Consider the following 14,843-nt stretch of genomic DNA (forward strand, 5'->3'; position numbering starts at 1 on the left):
GATTAATATCCTGTCACGTACGGGGGTTAAGCGCTAATGAGCACTGCGCTTCCTCGTAGAGGTAAGACGGCCCGTGGTCCGATTGAACGCGCGGTCTGGATTTCTGTTCTTTTAGATCTGTAGGAGCCTGCTGGGAGATCATAGTGATGTTTGCGCACTGTTTTGGGCAGGAGAGTGGGGGAGATTGATATTTATATACCAGTAACTGCCTCTGAAGAGATGTCTCCCCTAAGGGTCAAGCAGGAGCAAGTGGTAAACGGTCCATCTCTTGTAGTCCAGATGGGTAGCAACAGTGGTCAAACTGGATTAATATTATTATTATTATTAGTAGTAGTAGTAGTATCTGCATGCTGGGATTGGCTCCACACCCGACTATGACCCTGAACAGGAATAAGCGGTTTATAAAGTGGGTGTATGGATGACCAGTAGTAAAAATAATATTTTCATTATGACACAGTGGTCAGAACGTTCCACGCAGTTTCCTGTATTTACTGTTTTTGAGAAATAAATGTCCCCACAGTGGTTGCGGACCCTCCCTGCCGTAGAGCAGAGATCCTTTCCGCAGCGGAAAGCACTGAGGGCCGGTAAAGTAAATGGACGCCCCGTCTTCACCATCTGCTGTCTGTCTGAGTGCGCGGGCAGCTTCTGCAGGGGCAGAGGCGAGGCAGGCCCTCACCGCCACGGAGAGCCGGGTCTTTGTTGCCGTGCTCCCTTAGCAACGGATCAGGGAGCGAATCTCCGAGAGACCCACTGCCCCCCCCCCCCCCCCCCCCCCCCCGCAGGGCGTCTCCCCCCCCCCACCCCCCCACCCTTACACAACCGGGAAGCAGATGGGCTCAGACTACAGCCACGGCACCGTCTTAGCCTGATTGGAAAGTAGGGATAAACTTCCATGTGCCCCTCCCTCCCCTTTCAGGAAAAGAAAAGCGATATTGCGGACGTTGGGAACAGCCGGGTACGCCCGTACGCTGCAGCAGCCTGGCTTTCGTTCCGGGGCTTTCCTCTCAGTTTAACCTTGTGGATAAATGACGGGGGCTGGGCGGCCCGCTGCCCTCACATTTCCCCGGACGCGTGAGAAATGGGGCTCAGGTGGCGACCTTACTGTAAATGAGTCTCGCCGTCACCCGTCCGCAACGGGCAGAGCGCGCAGACGCGCGCATGACGGACTGCAGACGCCCCACAGCTGCACCCGTATCCCAGCTACGGGGCGGGGACCCTCACACAACGCATGTGGCAGCGAGCACACAACATGGAGAATACAGCTAGTACATAAACACCCAATTCACTATTACTATATATTAAATATGTATATATACTCTGTATCCTCAACCAACAAAACAATGTGTATTCATTATACATACAATACTTTATCATGTCTGTAGGTACCTGTAGGTACATTGTAAACGACACCTTGAGAGAAATATACATTAAATATTAAAGATAAGGGAAATGTTTTAGAATAATTTCAACAGATTGCATATACTGTACTACAAAACATACTGTACCAACTGTAAAATACTGTCAAATTATTTGTGGCTGTATTGAAATGGCACCAACATGCACAATTGGTGTAATATGTTTGAGGTTTGCAGCTAGATGTGGTATTTTAATCTCTGAATTACATGGCTCTTTTATTTTTGTGCATAAAGGCAGATACTTAACAGCAATGTAAATGAAGGAGTACGTTTCATTTCACACACTACAGCATGAGCAAACAGCTTTTCAGCTCTTTAGCTTCTGATATATCCCCATTCTCATTTCTAAAATGACCGGGGTGGGCACATGGCTTAATTTAGAGCATTCTCATGCATGCCAATTAGCCAATTAAGCCTGTAAAACATACCAGCCAGCAGACATAATTAAATATCCAAATAAGTGTCTTAAAAGGTGCTGGAATTTCCCCGGTCAGTCAACTGAAAAGGTAATAACATCTCATCATCTGCAAATGAAATACAAATTCATGGCAAGTTCACTTGTAGGAAGAAAAAAAACCACGTGAACCAACTTTACAAAAAAAGCAATATACATTTTATTGTGTGATTTATACATATTTACAGTTCATTATGATACAGCAATAGGTGATAAGCTCTGACTGCACAGCAACACACAAGGTCGCAATGGCAGGTTTCCATGGCATTTGAACTCCATGTCAAGTAGAGACACATCTTTGGCTTCAGAGGAGAGCATATTATCGATACCCAGTTCAATATATCATACAAACTATTGCGAGAGGGACAGTCTTTTTATACAGGAACAATGCAGACTTACACACTAAACATGGCTTCAGTTAAATAGGGAAAGGCTTCAATTGCTGGTTAACACTGACAAATTAATCCTATCACAACCTAAAATGGATCCTTCTCCCCCCCACCCACCCACCCACCGCCTCAGTACTGGTGTGCTAGATGCTGCACGCTCTACCCCCCTCACCCCAAAAGCGGATTTTGCCCGTCTACAAAGTCGGCGCGAGATAACCTCGGAGCGCCGGCTAGCCGCGGACGCGGCCGAGAGAACAGGCGTTTGCGGGGGGGGGGGGGGTTAGAGATCACAGGATGATTAGAGCAGTGGTGGTCTGCTCCGAGGATGTTCCTCATATATATAGACGCTGTCAAATCCCTGTTGTCAGAGTTCATCTCCCGGGAAGAGGAGAGTGAACAGATTACCGGAGCGAAGCTTAGAAAACCAATTCTTGTGCCTCTCGTCTGAGCGAAAGCAGAAGCGCTTCGACTGGCAGCGATAATCTGTGGCCCGCGCGGACGCCCTCCCGCGTTTAAGAGAACGGGGGAAGCTACTTAAGCTTTGTGCGCGGGGCCAGCCGACCGTCGGAAACAAGGCGGATTTTGATTGCCGACCTGTGAGGAACTAGATCGCCCGATTGTTGGGAGAATTATTGGGAAGCTGTGTGCGTGAAATGCTTCTCACTTCTGGGGTGCGAAGGGGGTCCGGTGGCCAGGGCAGACAACAACGAAGTGCCTGTTTGTTTTCAATACGTGGTCCAGGATCGATGCTCTTTAGAGAGCAAACTGTGTGATAGGAAATACATAGTACTTAATAGAGCCGAATCATAATAAATTCATGAGAAGTTAAACAATAACCCCAGATATTTCTCGGATAAAACCATGGGAATAATTCCTTTCTGTGTAAGGTGTAAGGTGGATGGGCGTAATTGTTTTCTTCATATCAGGCATTGACTCATTGCATTGAGTATGGAACCTGTATTGTTTTCAATGCTGACATCTAGTGGCAAACAAGCAGCATTGCGGGTAATGGAAATCTGGGTAATCCTTCATTAACATGGTAAAATCATATGTAAAAAAGATTATGTCCATATCATTCTCCCCAGAGGGAAAACACCTGCAGGCAAAAAAAAAGTATAAAAAATATCATATACAAACCAAACACAGTTCACAATATTTTATATCCAGTATAAAAAATCCTTCAATTCATTTCTTTAAACAATTCAATACATGGGTATCCCTGAACACATGTAGCAAACCTGACTATCACACAGCATGTTTGGAACATTTTCACAAGTGCATATATATTGTTTTAGCGACACAGAAATTCACGTTGTGGGAGATAAGAGCAACACCAGAACACACATTAGGAAGCATGTAAGCAATATTTGTCATTAAATACGAAAACAACCTGACCAGTCCCTTCAAGTTCTTAACAAATACTCCTTTCAGGAAGTAGAAATGTAACTGATGAGGCTTTGAAAATGATGCACCAGACAGGAAACATGCTCGTTCTCAACAACAACTCTTCAGCCAGAAGAATTGACCGATGCAGATATAACACAGATATAAGATATCACTGAGCAGTACTGTCTAACAACCTATTGCCAGATTCAGCCATCGTTAGGAGTGCCCCTCCATTATACTGTAGGCAGGAAAGGAGCTACGATTTCACAGCATTCCAACAGCTCTCTCTAGTGTCAATCAATGCAGCCCCGGCCCTTGGCAAAAAGCTGAGGTTAAGCCAGCAGCTTGCAGTTCCTGATGCAACAGCACGCCCGATGCTGCACATGCGCATTACTCTAGCCTGCATGGGGTTTTCGGCGTTAGCATAAACCGTTGCGGCCTGCAGATTACTACGACTTTAAGGCAACGTCGAAGCGGAGAACATCCTAGCGTCCGTGCGAACCGAAGTGCACGGCTTTATTAAACCTCGACAGCTCAGCGGCGCTTACGCACGAGCTAGTGGCAGCGGCGGTTTTCCAAACGACGCTTAATCCGCCGGAGCAGGGTTGGGCGTCAGACGAAGGCCCGCGCCACTCTTTGTCTCAGGAGTTATTAATCCGCGCTCGCCGGTAAACGCGGTCTTCGGAGGAACCGAGGGACGGCTGAAAACCTGGGCGGAAACCAGGGCGAGCCGCGTCCGCTTCCCAGAGGCCCGAAGCAAAGCGCTGTGATTATATCAAAAGTTTCCACAAAGGCACAGAGGGTTACCGGCCTTCGTGCGCTGCATCGCCCCTGCTTCGCCGAACTGTTTTTCCAGCGATAGAAAACAATGTGTGCCCGTCACATACTGTAACTCAAAACGGAAATGGTTCACGCTAGTTCCTGTTGGCAGCATTTCCACAGGTGACATGTGAGCGGGAATCCGTTTCTGAATTTGGCATATTTAGCCGCGGTCACAACAGGAATGCACACGGCCTGGGGCAACTGCTAATGGAATAGTAAATCTTCCCCTTATTTCAGTATTTACTTCCCCTTACTTCCCCTTATTTCATTTTTGAAAATCGTTCTTGGAGAATCTATTTTAAGACACAGGTATAAGTATAACATCGTTTTGTATTCAGTGGTATACTTGTGTGCATTTGTTCAAATTTTGTCCGTGGTTTCAGGTTTTCCTTCCTCTAAAATGGCTGCAGTGAGTACAGAAAGGGCTAATGTAAAACTGCCCCTCTCTGCCTGCCTACCCATCACATTTAATGGCCGTTAACATGTCAAATTCTGTTTTACCCCATTTCAAAATCTGTCACTCACACAGGCAAGCAGAACAGACAGATGCTCTTCGACCAGCCTAAGTATGCACCTGAACGCTAAATTTAACTCCAGTAAATTACCGGTTTGAGCTGGTTTTTAAACCTGCTCTGTAATTATTATTTTTTATCACTGATGACAGTGTTTTGTAACCGCTCAGTTTAAGGCAATTATTCTGTCAAATGTGCACAAATCCTACTCATTACTGGATTAGGAAGGTGCTGGCTGTAATATCTAATGAGCTCCCTTTGGAGTGGGAAGCCATAATATAGTCGCCGGCCCAAATTGTTTACAAGTACGTCGGAGCGCAAGCTTTTGTTTTCTGTCAACAAGCTGGCAGGCGCCGCAGCCGTACTGCGTGTTCGCTGATACTGCGGTTATCTGAAAATCGGATAAACGCAGTGTGACAGCGAACAATGCGCCTTTTGAGATAAGCGCGGCGGAAAAAAGGAAAAAGAAGAAAACGTCTTTATTTCGAACGAACGGGGGGGACGCACGACAGCCTGCTCAGGTGACGCGCGGCTTCCCCCTCGTTCTTTCCGCTGGCCGGCACGGCACTTCTCACGGACGGTGGCCGCGATGCGTGCCAAAAAAAGAGGCTTAGGTGGCGGAAAAGCGTGCGGGCAGCGCAGCCTTTCGCTCCGAGAGCGAGCGAAGGAGGATGAAGTCATCAATAATAACACAGGTAAGTAGGACGCCGGCAAGGTCAGCGCTGAGGAACTATCTGGTGGGCAGAAATGAAACAGCTCAGGGCTTTTTTTTTCTTTCTTTTTTTTCTTTTCGCATTCCGACTCATCAAGGAGACTCTTAGCCGGGGATGGACATGTATTTAAATATTTACCAGCGACAGGGCTGCCGCGCTGAGCGGGCCCGGCGAGAGTGACAGGGGGAATAAAGCTGTCTGGATGCGTGAGCTTCTTCCGGGAGGCAGAGGTTCTGGCTCCGAGCGAGTCCCCGCTGACAGGCCGACTGGCAGCCTCTCACCGCTAAAGCTGCGGGCTAGCCATTAATCTGTCAGCGTGCGCTAGCGCGCTAGTCCCCGCGCTTCCCGGCTGAGGCGAGACGGCTTGCGAAAGCAGGCGGCCAGGGCCCGGGTGCTTCGTGGGTTTTTTTTTCCGCTCGCCTTTCTTTTTCCGCATTGTCTCACATCTGTCCCGTTTTCCCCCTGAAGTTCTCTCAGAGCAGCGGGGGGGGGAGGGGCGGAGTTCCGGGACGTCACTCTTCTCCTTCTTCGACGTAGGTGGAAGGGAACCAGCCCACCTGAAAGGGTAAGAAGAGCAGGATCAAAACTACAGTAAGATGAAAGGGTGTTGCTCCGGCTTGCGTCAGGGAGCGACTGTCTATCAATAACCTTGAAGACGGGGAGCGAATCGGCAGGCGACGGGAGGGAGCGGCCAATGAGACGCGCTTCACAGTACATTAGGCAGAGCGGTTACCGCGTTGGGTTACCGAGCGCTGATGGCTGCAGCTGCGCTTGGGATAATAAAATCCAGCAGTAGTCCATCACGGGTCTACTTGGTGCGTTTCCTCCGATTCGCAGACAGCCTGACTCCCGTACGCACAGTCAAGACAGGGGAAAACGTCACACATCACCCGAACGACACCTCTCTGCCCACCCTCCCCCCGTCCCCGCACTTAACCGAGCTTGTGAGTTCTCGCAGAGACAGGGGTGCCTGGATGCAGACCTTTGTGTGACCTTTGAGTCACGGGGCCAGTTATTCCACTGGGGCTCAATCTGTGACCACTGTGAAAACCACTCAGCCCTCCGCTATGCCAGCAGCCCACACAGACCCGTCAGCGCTACATAAAGGCACGATGCCCACTGATCCACAAAACTACTAATGACACCCGCAAAAGAAAAACAAGAACCTCGACATTTTAGTTTTTAAAAAGAAAGCCGTGGCCCTTGTTTCTAACAGCGTGAGTAGTTTAGGTGGAGATGCATGAAAACCTCCACCTCGTTTTTTTGTGATTTTTTTTCCCAAACCCACAGGGATGAAAATGCATAAAGCCTTCATCCACATCGCTGTTTGCTTTTGATTCCACAGTTCTTTTTTTCCCCCAGAGACTTAACAGGATTCCACTTTCCTATTATGTTCAGAGTTTATGACCGCTTTTATGCTTGGGGTCAAATTGACCCCAACAGTTTAAATAAATTCAAAATTATGGCAAATTTGGACACTTCGTGTGTGGCTTTTGATTCCACAGTTCTTGTTGTCTCCCCAATGACTAGCCTTTTATCTATAAATATGAAAAATCTAATTTTAGAGCCTGCGGTACAGGAAGTGAAAGTTTAGCACCTGTATGAGAAAGTGACGCCAGAATCATCCACAAATTAATCAGAAAGAAAAATAAAAATGGTTGTATATTTTCTGACATTTAATACAGTTATAGAGGGTCAAAATAAGCCCATAGAACACAGGATGTCGGAAACGAAGCATAATGTTTATTGCATGTTTACTATTTAATAGAGAATTGAAAAAATCATACAGTATCAAGATGAAAAAAAAGGTTAACTGGTTTTTAAGTGATGTCAAACCACTGAATGGGGTCAAATTGACCCCAAACATAATAGGAGCGTTAATTGAATTTGTGTGAATAGGGGACTCCGGTTATACGCGTCGCTGTGTGTTTACGTCTCCCCCACTCACCCTGCCGTTCACCTCCCCCCTCCACCACCCGTTGGCGCCGGACTTGGTGTAGATCTTCACCACGTCCCCTTCCTGCAGGGACAGCTCCCGTGTGTCTCGAGGACAGAAGTCGTAACGGGCGATGGCGATACCGATGACTTTCGGAGTGAGCACTGAAAGAAAGGGGACAACGTGTTAGTCCAGTGTCTGTGTGTGTGTGTGTGTTCATGTGTTTGTGTGCGTGTGTTTAACAGGGAAGGATTACAAACTCTAAAAAAGTGTACAGAAGTAATGAGCGCTATTCCCAGATCTACACAAGTGACTCATGGTGGAATTCCTGGATCCAACACAAACATTTTAATTCCGTCCACTCATCTGCCTGTCTTAGCACATCCAATTAAAATAAATGAATTCTTCTTCTTTCTTTTTTTTTTTTGCGAATCAAGGCAGATCGAATCAAAATGAAGTGGCTCATCTGATTATGCCTTGAGATGTGTCAACAGCATAATCCACACTCATTTGGTGCATTAAAACCACACAAGAGCTGTTCCCGTCATTCAGCAGGGAAGAAAAACATGAATGCTGCCTCTTATTAGGCAAGTGCATTTTTTTCTGAGTTGCCTTAAACATGCCTGACACACACACATACACACCCACACACCCACATATACCACTAAATGATTTTAAATGTCACTTTGTTTACATGCGTGCCAGGTGAGTGCTTCTCTTTCTCTTTTGGAGGCGTCTCTGAGCCCTCCTGCTAGGCGTGTGCGAGCGCGTGCCTCTTGTTTTCCAGTAATGAACGTGTTGTTCTCAGACTGCCTGCTACAGACAGATGGCAGGGCGCCAGTAAGCTGCATTCATACGCCCAGTAAAACGACGGTATAAACCGAGCTTAGAGCTTTTAGGAGGAAGGACACTTTGACCCTGCCCGCCTCCCGTACGCTCGGCTGTATACCGTGGACAGGGTAGCCTGCTCGGATAATGGCTCCGGGTAACGTTTCATCGGGCGGAACGGATGTGTTCAACACCCAGGGGTTCGTCCCCTAAAATGGGAGATAACCAGGAGGGGGGCTGCGTCACGAGGAAGAGCGCATATGCTTACACACGCATGCACACACATACAGGGCCAAACACAACCACGGAGAAAAGCAAGGCTGGGGAGGGTGTAGAGGGAATGATAAGCCTGATAGGGGTCTGCTCAGACTGTAAAAAAAGCCAAATGAAAAAAGAAGATGGAATAGAAAGCAGTACCAGTACCTGACCAGAAAGGAGCAGAGGAGGGAGGAACAAAGCTGTAGCCGGCAGCGGTTACAAAAGAAAGCCCACAGAGAAATGGGGCTGGCAGGGGAGGGTGCGGGCGCAGGAGAGAAGCAAAGAAAAAGATATTTAATATAAAGCAAAAGTTTGACAGGCAAACAAAGGCTGGTAATAGCGCAGTGGAAAAAAAACTGCCACTAACAGCCACAATTATACCAAACTACAGCTTCAAAATAATATGTTAAAACATATGGTGACTAACAACCACAGATAATCCAAACTCCACATTTGTGCAGGTGTTGCTGGTGTTAGTTTGTATTGCGAAATTCAAACAATGTGGAAAAGCCTTGTGAAAACTGTGTTCATTGTACTTTGCCCTGACTCAGTACAGGAGAGCTGACTCTTTTTTCCCTTGTTCCACGTGCTGAAATTCCCCTCAGAAACAATTTCTTTCCTCACGTTAGACTCTAGCTATGTCGCCATCTGATACCGCATATGACTAGCTAGGAGAAAGACGCTAAAAAGGTTAGTGTCAACCTTGCACTGTGTTTACTAGCCTCCTCCCTTACAGAAGGCAAGCGCAATATGGTGTGCCACATGGCACAAATATTCCCCACCATAGGAGCCAAAAAGTGGGTGTCACTCACTACTAATGAACTGCGTGCACCAGCTCCCTGTGGGCTCAGGACATTTGCGGGGTAACGAGGGAGTGAGGGAAATCTTCCTGCGATTTTCCGTCGGAAGAAAAACCTGCAGGCTTTAATGTCTTCAGTGTTGAAGCTTCCATGCCCCCACCCACACATGCAGTGCGCGACGGTTAACCCACAACAGACCAAGCCACGGTCCTTTCCTAGCCCCTCAGACAGAGGGATAATGGTGAGTGTCAGGCATCAATAGTGCCTTTTTTGTCAAACACACCGGCAGGAGGAACCAGAGACAAAGCATTCGAGAATATGCCTGATAGAGGCGTTAAAGATTTTTCCACTTTACTGCATGGTAACTTTTAATATAGAGTGTGTTTTACATGTATTTTATAGATCGTTTAGCATTTTTCCATTCCCCACTAAAAAAAATCTTAATTCTTAATGATTCTGAAATGTTAACAACTGTTCCAAACAGTTTTGGTAAGCCTATTGTTTTGTCTATAGCTGTTTTTTTTCTTCTATCTCAGTGTCATAATTTCTTAATTGACTTTCATTGGCACAACTCTGGTCCTCATTGGCAAATGGCAATAACAGACTCCAAAGGGAATCAGAAGCCTAGAATCCAGACCTAATACAGAAAGCTCTCTTATCGCTGCGATTGAAAATAAACCGATTGATTATTCAGAAACTCTGCTGTGGGTCGGGCTGACCGATGCCCCTTAGCTGTGATAAAATCTCTATATACCACTGCCTGTCGTGAGTTATTGCTTAAGTATAACCATGGGCATCCAGGTATTTCTGTATATTGATACAGTAATTCAGGTACTTTGCCTCATTACAGTTAAAAATCACCATGCAAAACCTTCAAATTATCACGGAACTCCCAAAATAAACAGACATTTTAACCATTGCAATAGGTTGTAACCATTGACTCACAAAACCAATTTAACTAAAGTTACATTGTAACACATTACATCTAACGGTGCATTGTTGTGGTTAGCTGTCAGGAATGATTATTACACTTTCAAAAAATTAAATAATAATAATAATAATAATAATAATAATAATAATAATAATAAGAATAACTCAATAAAAAATGCAGTGGAATCAGGTGCACACTTTGTGCAGCAGTCAAAGTTTCTATGATAACTTGTGGTAACATGTCAAAGACTGTTATAAATTAAATTAAAACTGTCAGCTAGCTAATAACTAAAATATCAAACAGCTGTTCACAAAATCAAGGAGCCAAGGTATTACTAAAAATTGCTTGATAAAAAGTTTGCCATGTTGTTAGCTGGCGGCACGGATGGTGCAGTGGGTAGCACTGCCGCCTCACAGCAAGGAGGTCCTGGGTTTGAATCCCTGTCGGCCAGGGCCTCTCTGTGCGGAGTTTGCATGTTCTCCCCGTGTCTGCGTGGGTTTCCTCCGGGTACTCCGGTTTCCTCCCACAGTCCAAAGACATGCAGGTTAGGCTGATTTGAGAGTCTAAATTGCCTGTAGGTATGAGTGTGTGAGTGAATGGTGTGTGTGCCCTGCGATGGACTGGCGACCTGTCCAGGGTGTATTCCTGCCTTTCGCCCAATGTATGCTGGGATAGGCTCCAGCCCCCCTGCGACCCTGTTCAGGATAAGCGGGTTAAGATAATGGATGGATGGATGGATGTTGTTAGCTGTTGATGGACTGCTCCATCGTGAGTGGCAAAAAGTATAGGTAGCATTTCCAACTTCTCTAAATGAAACTTGTAGTGGAAAACTATAGCTAGACACCAAGGGGTTAACTGAGGGTTAGCTTGTGTTTAAAGTGTGTATGTGTGTTTCATTGATCGTATAGCTAGCTATCCACAGAAGGGATAACTTCACTATATGCAATATTATGTTCATGATTTTAGCTACAGCTTAGAGTATTCGGTCTCGTCATATATAAAAGGGCATTTTATTAAGCTAATTGCATTTAAAGTGTTATTAATTTAAATTTAGTAAGGTTGTCAGCCACAGTAGCGGTTCCATAACAAAAATATCTATATTGCCTGTTGTGTGATACATCCCTGTACATGCACAGCACGTTGTGATCTTACTTATGTAAATATTGTATATACAGTATATTATAATGAGGTGCAAAGGCACTTGGTAACATGCAGACCATGTTTTAATATGGTCGGCATGGATGCTAAGTCTTGAAGTAACCACAAAGAACATTCCCAAGCTATACTGGCACCACAAATTCATTTCTGCCAGATTGTCCATCACTGCTGATGGCAGAGGTTAAATAAGTAGCATTTGACAGAGGTGTTGGGACTGCTACAATTTTTCAAAAACATCTGCTCACATATTTAAAGAGTGATCTCTACAGCAGCGTGGAGCGCAGAATGCATTTATTCATGAATGCATTGCGCTTTTCAAAAAAGGTCTCTTCTCTTCCACAATCTACTCTGGCTGCATGTGATATCCGACCGGTTGACATTTCTGATTCTGCCCACGCCGCTTCCACAAAATGAGGAGAAGTCAAGGCCTGGCGCAGAAGCGCCATCTATTCACCAAAAAACACCTTCCATAAAACTTTGTTTCTTCCTTCAAAAAAGTTGTTAGTCATGATGCAACCACCAGCATTGAGGGTTATAGGTTGACCATCCATAGAAAGAGAGTACATTGCGCTCACAGTAGAATATACTGAATACTGAACAAAAGCATTTAAAAACTAGATATGGCAGCCTACTCTAGTCGTCCTTGGAAATTAAAATATACTGACAGTATGGGGAGTGGGGGGGAGCCAAAGGAATTTAATTTCGCTTTTGAATCTCCTCATCCGAAAACCCACAGTACCGACGAACGGCAACCCCTGCTAACAAGTCTAATGAGCTCAGTAAAAACTGTGTTTAACTGAAAGTGGATTGACATTTCAATCAGGGAGAAAATTCTGGAAAGAGCCTGCAGGTTTTTGTTCAATATTTGGGTATATTTGCATTTCAGCTGAAATCTTCTCCTGATCGAGATAATGCGACACGGCTGATTGACAGGGTCTTGCTCAGCCTCCTGTTGGTGCAGATGTCTATATAAATACCACAATTATAGGCTTGCTACATGCAAGGGAGGCTGATTTCTTTAGAAGTGAATATTGATGATTCATTCGCATTAAAAAAAGGGGGGGGGGGGGCGAGGAAAAACAAATCTGGCTCCACGAGAGGAGACCTTCCGGAGAATTAGAGGGAGAAAAAAGGCGTTCCTCCCTGAATCGGGATTCTTTAGTCAAGGACTTTCGTCACTCCCCGTCCTCCATTTGTTTGTTTGTTTAAAGATTGAAAAATTTGACTGACAAGCTCTTCAAAATGAGAGTAGAGCTTTGCAATCTGGCTATATTCCCCACATGCAACACGACCTTCAGCAATCCTGGGACTATTCTTCTCGCTTTTTTTTTGCACAATGACATATGGCGCTACAATGAAATCTCATCTAAGCGCTGATTGCAGTGCGTCATAAACTCTCGATCAACCCAGAGCGCGGCTATAGCCAGCGGTGGGCTGTCAGCGAAAGCTAGGCTTTTAACCATCTCCTTCCTTTTTCATCACATCGACACTGCTCAACCACATTCCAGCTATTATACTGTGTGAATACATGCAGAGATACAATTGTGTCATATATATAAGACAGCATACACTTTAACAGTATTTCTTAAAAACTAATTCCATTCTAAACAGTAGGACGCATAGGGAAGGACGCATAGGGAAATGGCATGCTCAAATCATTTTAATTTTAAATGCAAATTGGCAACACAGTCCAGCATCTATCAGCTGAGTAAACAAGTCTGCTATAGATTTTCTCGAGGAGAGGCAGAGCACTGTGGAGGTCCAAGCTATAGGAAATGTGGCTAGATATATAAATGCTTTTATGCGCTGTGACGATACAGGATTACTTGGAATACTATAAGAATTGCTAAATCAAATCCAAATCCAAAATCCAATAAATAGTGTTTATAGGGGATTGTACCTTTTGATTAAAAAAGTTGCATTGAGATTTATCTTTTGTTTTTCGGTTATTAAAAAAGTTGGCTGAGCCTTGTATACTCACTGTTTCCCCCGAGCCTGTTGGTTCGGTGCATGGCTGCATTCTCTGGTTCCTTGTAGGGGAACTGCAGTGTGGTGTCCAGACTTCTGAAGCCCTCTTTCAGAGAGTGATGCTTGTAGTACTCTATTAGCTCCTGGCCATATCAAATAAAGATAATTAGAGGACTAGGAAGCAGCCTGACGACCTTACTTTACAGTTTCAGGCCCCAAACGAGATTCAAATCTCCAACACTCCCATGGTGAAAAAAAGACTATGTTTTACATCAGTGCAACTGCAATCATAAGCAAAGCTGTTTAATAAGCTATTACTTTTCTATTGTATTGTCCGTAAATCATGGCTAACAGCAAATTGACACATTAATATAATATTAAACCCAGGTGTCCATGTCAACGCATACAGTAATCATTCAAAAGATAGATAGCTTTTCCCGTCTCAGGGAAGGTATCTGAACACACAACATTATAGCCATGTAGATACAAGAGAGGGAGCATCTCAAAAAGACAGGCCTTGCTGCAGCTGCTAACAACACAGTAAAGATACTCCAATGAGCCAGTGGCTAAGCAGCTACAGGACAGGGATGTTGTTCATCAGCTTGTGCAGACTAATCAGTCAAAGTACATATAGCACACTGTATTGCTGACGCTGAACAGAGCTGGATGAAATTCAAAGCCAAGAGAATTAAATTAAAAATGAGTTGTCAACTGGACCATTCCACATTCCTTAGGATCCATAAACCCTCCTAACCCTTCTGTTTTTATGGGTCTGAAATAAGATGAATTTATCACCACTTAATTTGAAAAAGAATGTTTACAGTAATTTATTTTAAAACGAAAAAAAGCCAGACCACTTACTAAAATACTCCTGAACTTCTTATTCTCCGCAATGTAGAAGCAGCCCTCCTTGGTTAAGATCTTGATGTGCTTCACATCGTTGTTATACCTGTGGGCAATGAATAAGTTATGAGTGTAATTTTCTGGTGATCATTGCGATCGATACTGACCCCAAGGGTGAGCTGCCATGATAATGCATGGGGCTAACGCTCCCTGACACAAAATGTACAGAGACGTCAATAGAAGTGGCCCGGGTTCTCATTACCCAACTGTATTTACGGTACAGAGGTGCCGATGTAAATCTACGGCTGCTTTTCGGGGGCCAGATCACTCACTGCGCCCTGGAAACATGGCGGTATGTGCTACGCTGGCACAAGCGAAGTGCAATCACATTAGCCTTTGTGTCTGGCTGTGCATGCTCTCTCTCCCCCTT

General features: G+C 45.1%; 1 protein-coding gene across 1 annotated transcript in view; it reads right to left on the reverse strand.

Moving 5' to 3' along the window:
* Positions 1 to 2,005: 2,005 nt before the first annotated feature.
* The window catches only part of LOC133126340 (guanine nucleotide exchange factor VAV3), a 76,801-nt gene continuing 63,963 nt past the window's right edge, over positions 2,006 to 14,843 (reverse strand). Inside the window, exons 24-27 of the mRNA XM_061238476.1 lie at positions 14,432 to 14,519; positions 13,584 to 13,713; positions 7,640 to 7,791; positions 2,006 to 6,248 (exon numbers count right to left, since the gene is read on the reverse strand). Of these exons, the coding sequence (XP_061094460.1) occupies positions 6,204 to 6,248; positions 7,640 to 7,791; positions 13,584 to 13,713; positions 14,432 to 14,519 (415 nt within the window). The 3' untranslated portion in view covers positions 2,006 to 6,203. The remainder of the gene's footprint in view (positions 6,249 to 7,639; positions 7,792 to 13,583; positions 13,714 to 14,431; positions 14,520 to 14,843) is intronic.

This window comes from Conger conger, chromosome 4, assembly GCF_963514075.1.
Source record: "Conger conger chromosome 4, fConCon1.1, whole genome shotgun sequence".
In the NCBI taxonomy this organism is placed as follows: Eukaryota; Metazoa; Chordata; class Actinopteri; order Anguilliformes; family Congridae; genus Conger; species Conger conger.